This window comes from Dipodomys spectabilis, unplaced genomic scaffold, assembly GCF_019054845.1.
Source record: "Dipodomys spectabilis isolate Male_0828 unplaced genomic scaffold, ASM1905484v1 ptg000140l, whole genome shotgun sequence".
In the NCBI taxonomy this organism is placed as follows: domain Eukaryota; kingdom Metazoa; phylum Chordata; class Mammalia; order Rodentia; family Heteromyidae; genus Dipodomys; species Dipodomys spectabilis.
In genome coordinates, this window is record NW_024870817.1 from 4,938,469 (window position 1) to 4,945,902 (window position 7,434).

At 32.3% G+C, this 7,434-nt stretch overlaps 1 protein-coding gene across 2 annotated transcripts in view; it reads left to right on the plus strand.

The window, feature by feature from the left end:
• St8sia4 (ST8 alpha-N-acetyl-neuraminide alpha-2,8-sialyltransferase 4) overlaps positions 1-6,988 on the plus strand; it is a 93,332-nt gene extending 86,344 nt beyond the window's left edge. The window contains exons 5-6 of one of the 2 annotated variants that reach the window (XM_042690833.1): positions 2,694-3,003; positions 3,036-6,988. In XM_042690833.1, coding sequence (XP_042546767.1) covers positions 2,694-2,976 — 283 coding nt within the window. In that variant the 3' untranslated portion in view covers positions 2,977-3,003; positions 3,036-6,988. Of the gene's footprint in view, positions 1-2,693 lie in introns of both variants that reach the window. The other variant, XM_042690832.1, reaches the window with a different exon arrangement.
• Positions 6,989-7,434: the final 446 nt, after the last annotated feature.

A 7,434-nucleotide genomic window follows, 5' to 3' on the forward strand; every position in this document is an offset into this window, starting at 1 on the left:
TCCACATCCCCTCCAGCATCTGTTGTTGTTAGAGTTCTTGATTATAGCCATTCTAACTGGGGTGAGGTGGTATCTTAGTGTTGTTTTGATTTGCATTTCTTTTATGGCTAGGGAGCAGTCATGAATTTTGAATGTAGTACCTCAGGAACAACTGTGGATCAAAAAGGTTGACTGATAACACATCTCTGCTTTGAATTGTTGAAGTAAATTATTTTCACCTTCAGCTTATCTTTATAACATTGTAGTTAATTTGTGTTCCATATAGAAATCACTTGGGTCTTTGTATGTATCTAAATACAGTTACTTGTACTTTCCAAATTAGAAGTTAAAAATTATTTATTGATAAGACTTGGAATCCCTGAGAATTAATAAAACTATATTATTTTAGACTACTGTTGTTTTACTCACTTTAGAGAAAAATCAATGTAATTTTCATACTGCTATATTTTGCAATCATTGTTATTTTCCCATAAAATATTCCTTATGATTTGAGTTTCAATTTGGCAAACCCACCATAGAAGTTTATAAATAAATGTAATTTTATTCACCAGTTTCTCCTTCTGACATTTATTACTACAGATCATACTCACAAAACTTTCCTATAGTAATCTGTTCATGGTAATAGCACTTGCTTTCTTAGAACACAGAAAATTTCAGGCTACATCAATCTCAGGTCTTCAAATGGAGACTAACTACGTTTCTGAATAGATTCACCTTGTGTGTTTCTTTCATGAGTTGAACTATGTACAAATTTAGTTTTTACTCAGTTTGGGTACCTATGGGTAATGAGAAAGATTTTTAGGTGTTTTTTTTTTAATCTGAAAATCCCTTACATATGCTCTTTACAACGAAAATCAATACATTTTACATAGCTTATAATATTTACCCTATGCTATCCAACACATGAGAGCAAGTAGAAATGGGATTGGGTCAAATTGTGGCACATAAATGTTCATTGGTAGATTGCTCATCTAGCACACAGAAAGCCCTGGGTTCCATCCCCAACACTACAAAAGAAAAATAAAAAGGAAGAAGAGAAAAGAAATGTCAGGCCAATTATCATTAGAATAAAAAAATTAGAAAGGAGAAATAGGGAATCGCAGTGAAGTGTTCTTGTGGTGGAAGTGTCTGGAGAGGTTTAGAAGTATGGTACATCTAGAAGCAATTGAAGAAAAATAGCATTTCAAGTTTGTTTTGTTCATATTCAGTATTCAAAATATATCTTGTTTTCTTTTGAAAGGCTTCATTTTTCAAAAATACAAAAATGAAAGAATACTGTTTAATTCAAAAGCACATGCATTAACTAGAGCAATGCGTAGTAATACAATTTTTTTCTACATTTCTATTTTAAGATATGTGTTACCTCAAATTGAAATCAATAGTGAAGACAAACAGAAAGAACTCCATTAACTATATTTACAATAGGACAACTTGTGAAGTAAAGGGAAATAGACACTCTTCCCCTTTTAGTTATTTTCATATTAGCTCATTGTTTTAAAGGCAATGAATATGTCAAAAAGTAATGGAAAACCCCTTTTCAGTAGAAGTGATGATTTATTTAAGAGTTTTCATATTTTTGAGGCCAAAAGACTTGGGCAACAATGGTAGATTTAACATTTTGAATTATCTTAATGTTTTTTTGTAATTAACTATTATGAAATTCTTAAAAGCATTGGAATACATAGCAACGTGTATTTCAGTATTATACTGTATAGATGATATATGACTTATCAATTATCCTACAGTGTATTTTAAAAATCTTTATTTTATCTTTAAATAGTTGTAAAATGAGTTGACATATTCAACAAAGTAACATATGAATACAATAAATTGGATTTTGTGTCACTTAACCGAGCAACTTATTAATACAATATAGCTTGATCAATGTCACCCTTTCAATATTATTAGTGTTTGTTTGTTTGTTTTTCACTTGTGGAGGTAATACTTTTAACTTCCTTAGTTATCTAGTTGTCCTGAGTATTTAATCCAGGGCCTGGAATATGCTAAACTATTGTTCTACCTCTTGGCCACTTTCACAGCTCATCAGTTTGGTTTTGGTGTCGGGTCACGTTACTTTTATCTCTGCTCATCTCAGACTCAGAATAATTCTACTTCCGTTTCCTGAGTAGCTGTGATTGCAGATGTGTGCCATCAAAATATGGCTTTTAATATTTTTAATATAGTTTGAATTTTCAACTTAGGGATTCAAAAATCTCATCTGACATAATGAAAGCAGGTATTTATTTATTTGGAATTTTAATTCAAATGTTAGGTATTCTGAAAATATGTAGGTATAATTTCAAATTAATGTTTCCTATAAGGATTATTTAATTCCAACCTTTTTGATATCACCTCTGGTATTCATAGTTAATCCATTCTGAGAAGATTCTATTCTGTATATTATAAAATATGTGTTGATAATCCATCTTGATCCTGATATTCAAAACAATACTTACCTTCATTTGAGTCCCCTGGTGATTTATATCTTATAAATAAACAGAAATGAAGGATGAGGATAGCTTCAAAATACAAGACTTTCTAAATGCTTAAAATTTAATTTTTCAGTAATCATTTAACATATTTGGTCACAAGATACATTTAAAATTTCCACATTACATGTTTGATATGTTGTCCATTTTATGTCACTCTAAACTCCTCTGATCTTTTGTTTTTTTGTTTTTGTTTTCTCCTAGTTACTGGCTGACAAATAAAGTTCCCATCAAACGGCCAAGCACAGGCCTCCTCATGTATACACTTGCTACAAGATTCTGTGACGAAATTCATCTATATGGATTCTGGCCATTCCCTAAAGATTTGAATGGAAAAGCTGTCAAATACCATTACTATGATGACTTAAAATATAGGTACTTTTCCAATGCAAGTCCTCACAGAATGCCATTAGAATTCAAAACATTAAACGTGCTGCATAATCGAGGAGCTCTAAAACTGACAACAGGAAAGTGTATGAAGCAATAAAGCACAGTTGAAAACACACACACACACACACACACACACACACACACACACACAAAAGACACAACATACATTTCTTTATGAAAGATGATTCTGAAGATTTGAAAACAGGATCCAAAGTAAGACTTACTTTCAATATTTACCTGTTCACTGAAAAAATTGATAAGGAAATTCATGTGAAATCCATGACCAGCTGATGAAATACCTGCTAAGTGCTCTAACAATTCAATATTTTGACTTCATGGGTCCTAGTAAGTGCCACTTCCACTAAGAATACAGTCTGAATGTATAATCAGTAGTGTTTACAAGATCCAACAATGCACTCATCATTAAGCAACAAAGCAAATATGTTCATCACTGTCTGGCTGCCACTGCAATGCCAAGCACATCAAACGAGGAACCCACGAATGAACACAGCTCAGTTCTTGAGAAGTTAGATCGCCCTTGTCAACAGAAATCTTGATGAAAACAGTTTGAGCAGTGAAGTCCATCAGATCAAACCACTCAAGTAAATGCCTTCAGTCGGGACTCTGAGTCTGATCATGTGTTTTGTGTTCTTATTTATGTTTTGATTGTTTTCTTGTAATCAAAACTCCTTTGGTTTGGGTATTGGGTGCTTAGAAATCCTTTTCTGAGATATAGAAATGGAAAATATATAAGAATGAGAAAAATAAAAATCAAATATTTTCTAAATTTCTTACATTTTTTTAAAAAAGAGCAATCACACCAATTTTAAAATTTTTATTTTGCACAAGTCTAAACCTCCACATTACTTTCCAATGGTGTAAGAAGGTACCAACCAAAGTGAATCATCCCATTCTAAAGTGAACCATTCTAAAGGAGACATGTCACATGCTCTCCAAGATGGGAAATTTAGCAGAAATTGCACTTTTGGTACCAAAGATTATATTCATATTTCTATACAGCAAACCACTCTTCTTTCATGAACATATTGTTATACTGTAAAACTGACTCTAAGCATTTTAAAATTTCCAAACTCAAGCTTTGTTTTTATGTTATGCCTTTTACATTTCACAAAACAAAAAATATGTGGAAGCAGTTTGCCCTTTAGAATAATATTTGACTGATATATCTGAAATGTGACCTCTAGTTCTTCGATACCTCTCTGGTCATCACAGTCTTTATATCATTGTTAAATTTCTTAGTATAGAAATAACACGAGTATTGTTTAATAATTGAGATGATTAATTTTAAGAAGCTTGGCAATGGAACTGTGTGTCAGTATTTTGCACTTAAAATGAATTAAGTTGACTAATATTTTTCAGTTAAATTTAGTCATATTAATACTGAATGTGTGATACTGAACATGGTATTATTCATAAAGGGTTTTAAAATAACAATGAATAACAGACTTGACCACCACTCTAGTTTTCTGGTAACTTCTACTGGTAGGTGATTCTGATGGTAATAACCTCTTTTGAAAGCAGAAGCTCTGAATTCTCACTTCCACTTTGTCCTGAAACAACTAGCATGACTTCTTGTTTCTTGGGGAAGGCAATTTGAGGAAAGAAATAGCATGAAGGATATGTGCTGTGTTTCTTAGGGAGAAAAATATGATAAATGAATAAAGAGCATGATATATTCATATGTGTATGTATATATCATGTTATTATCATGGGAAAAGAAATTCACAGTAATATGCTTATTAATATTTTTAATGATACATGGTATTATTTTTTAAAGTATAGAAGAATGTTGGGATACAGAAGAGTATATTTTCTGAGAATTCATGTGTCTCTAAAAATGCAAAACAGAGTGCATCAGGGGAAGCTAGTAGCTAAAATAATACAACTTAATATAAATTTTAAATATAAATATCTACAAGTTTTAAAGATTAAGTTGAAAAGTCTGATTTGCTTAAAACAATGTACAATAAGTGCTTTTCGGAATCTGAGATTGGAGTATTTGCTTATAATAAAATGTTCTTATAGCCATTAGCATGAATTAAAAAAAAAGAAATCTAGAAATTGTACATTTGTACAGGTAAAAATCTACCTGGACACTCATTAATAGTATGTCCTTAAAAGCAGCAGCCAGACACCTTGCCATTTTTAGTGCATTTTCAAACAAGTGTATTTAAGTAATTTTAAGGCTACAGCAAACACATGTCTGCCATTCACTGTTCTGTGTGTTGATGCTTGTCTCATAGACACATTGGGTAGTGCCTTTCAACTTCTTCACCTTGATTTGTTACCCTAGGCTTTGTGTTCTCCAAATATTTGCCCAGATCAGAAAATGCTCAGCATAAAAAAGGGCTTGAGATTTGGCAGAAACTACTTTTGTTCATCTCAGGGAACTTTCAGTACTCAAGAATGAATTCAATTAAAGGAATTTAATGCTCAAAGAAGACAAACTGTACAGGACCATTTCATTCAATAATATACACATTTTCATCTGCTCCTTCCTCCTTTTCCCTCCCCCACATTGTCTACTGGAGCCTTCTTATATGAAAATGGCAAGGAGGTTATTGAAGACTAAGATCAAGAAGAAAAAAAGGGTTGAGATTTAACTGACAGGTGTGTAAGTGATCAGAAAAAATCAAAATTTACATATATACATATATTATACTTGAGCTATCTAGGAGTTGATCTCTTGATAGTATCATATTTCACAGCTTTAATGTTTTATTAATTTTCTATGATTTAACCCTGTCCCTGGCAATGCTCAGGCAGCTGACTAATAAATTCCTGGTTTTTAGGTTGTTACTGTGTTGATGATGTGAGTAGGCCAAGGAAACATTTCCATGTTCTATAATTAGAATTAAGTTGTTGAAATAAAAAGTGAGTCAGGATCAGATTTTCGGGGCAAACTTAATGATTTAGTTTACAGGACCAATGAGACCACTGGGGAAATTTTCCTGCCTGAAAGAAGATGCTGAGCATTCCCATGTCTTCATGTGCTGTGTATCATATGAATTGTAAATCAATTGTTAATGGAATTTCTACATATATGCTTATAGAAGTGATTTATTTAAAAAAAGAAGCTGGGGTAATGTAAATACCAATTAGTTTCAAATCTACTTCAAAGAAAAGGTTAATTTATTTCTGAGCCAGCTAGTTGTGCTGCATAGAATGTGGATCTGATTCATAAAAGCGTTGTCTTCATGTGGTTATTGTAAGGACTATAATTGTGGAAGGGGTGTGGGGAAAATTATGTATAGTTAGTTGTTATGGCTACAATTTTTGGACGTTCCCTGTCAAATAGTATCAATATACCAATGTCTTAAAAATTGAGTGAGGTTATTGTTTGTATTTAATAAAAGATAACAAATCCCACCTAGAAATAGATATTTTATTATATGTGCTATAAATATACCTATGTAGTACAAATAGACTCGTGTGATGCATATATATACAATGTTATATATGTGTATTTGTCTGTACACACCAAGTCTGTAATATGTGCACACTAGGTTTGTGTTATGTGAACATCTTCAGGGTCTGAACTGAGAATCACTCTGGAGATAAGTAAGGCCACTTTAGAAAAAAAGAAGTTCTTTTGAGACTTCATTTATTAACCTGCTAAGGGAAATCCACTTTATAACTGAATTCTATGTTGTCTATGCCTAGAGTTACAGTAAGAGACTACTGTGTCTAACTCCCTCAAAATCAAAACAAATAATAGAAAAGGAAAACGGCAAAGGAATAAAAGTCATCAGCTGGCAACATTACTTCAATAGCAATTTTCGGATTGTGTTTTCCATCAAAGTAGCGCCTTTTACTAAATACTGTTTTGTTGTGTAGGCAAAAGCACAAGTGTTTGTTTCAAATGTATATAGCAGGAAAAAAAAGAGTTTACAGAGATAGAATTGCTGCACAGGATAATTGCTACTGAGTATTTCTTATGTCATTTGTGAAATTAAATGAGGTTATTTTTTTTTCCTGTGGGATTTATTCTGTTCAACATTGTTTCCCTATTGTTTGTGTATAGCAGTGGGTATAATTGACTATTTGTAAAATTATAAAATAAATTAAAACCTTTGTTTCTTTTTCAATTTTTCTCTTACTTTTAATATCCAAGCCTTTGATTTCATTCTATATGTCAACATTACACCATTAGTTTTAACAATCCTTCATCCTTGCACTTACTTTAGTGCATTTATGGGGAGATAAGCCATGTCAATAGCTCCACGAACATCAAAAAATCCTTAACATTTTCCCCACTGTTTATTGAAAAATGGACTATTCTTCAAGAGACAGTCATTTCTATGTAACTTATACTCCTGCTGACTAAAGTGACTGAGTTACTTCACCTTCAATAGCTGGCGGACATGAGGGGTAACATTTACGCTTACGTGTTCTAGGGCAGCATATTAACTTGTGATTTCTTCTTCAAATTGCTGCTGCCTACACTTTGCCTGGGAAAGATCTGAAAGACTACCAACTTCAGTCTTCTTCCATGGCTTTCCATAACTTTTGAATCTATACTTGCAGACCCTGC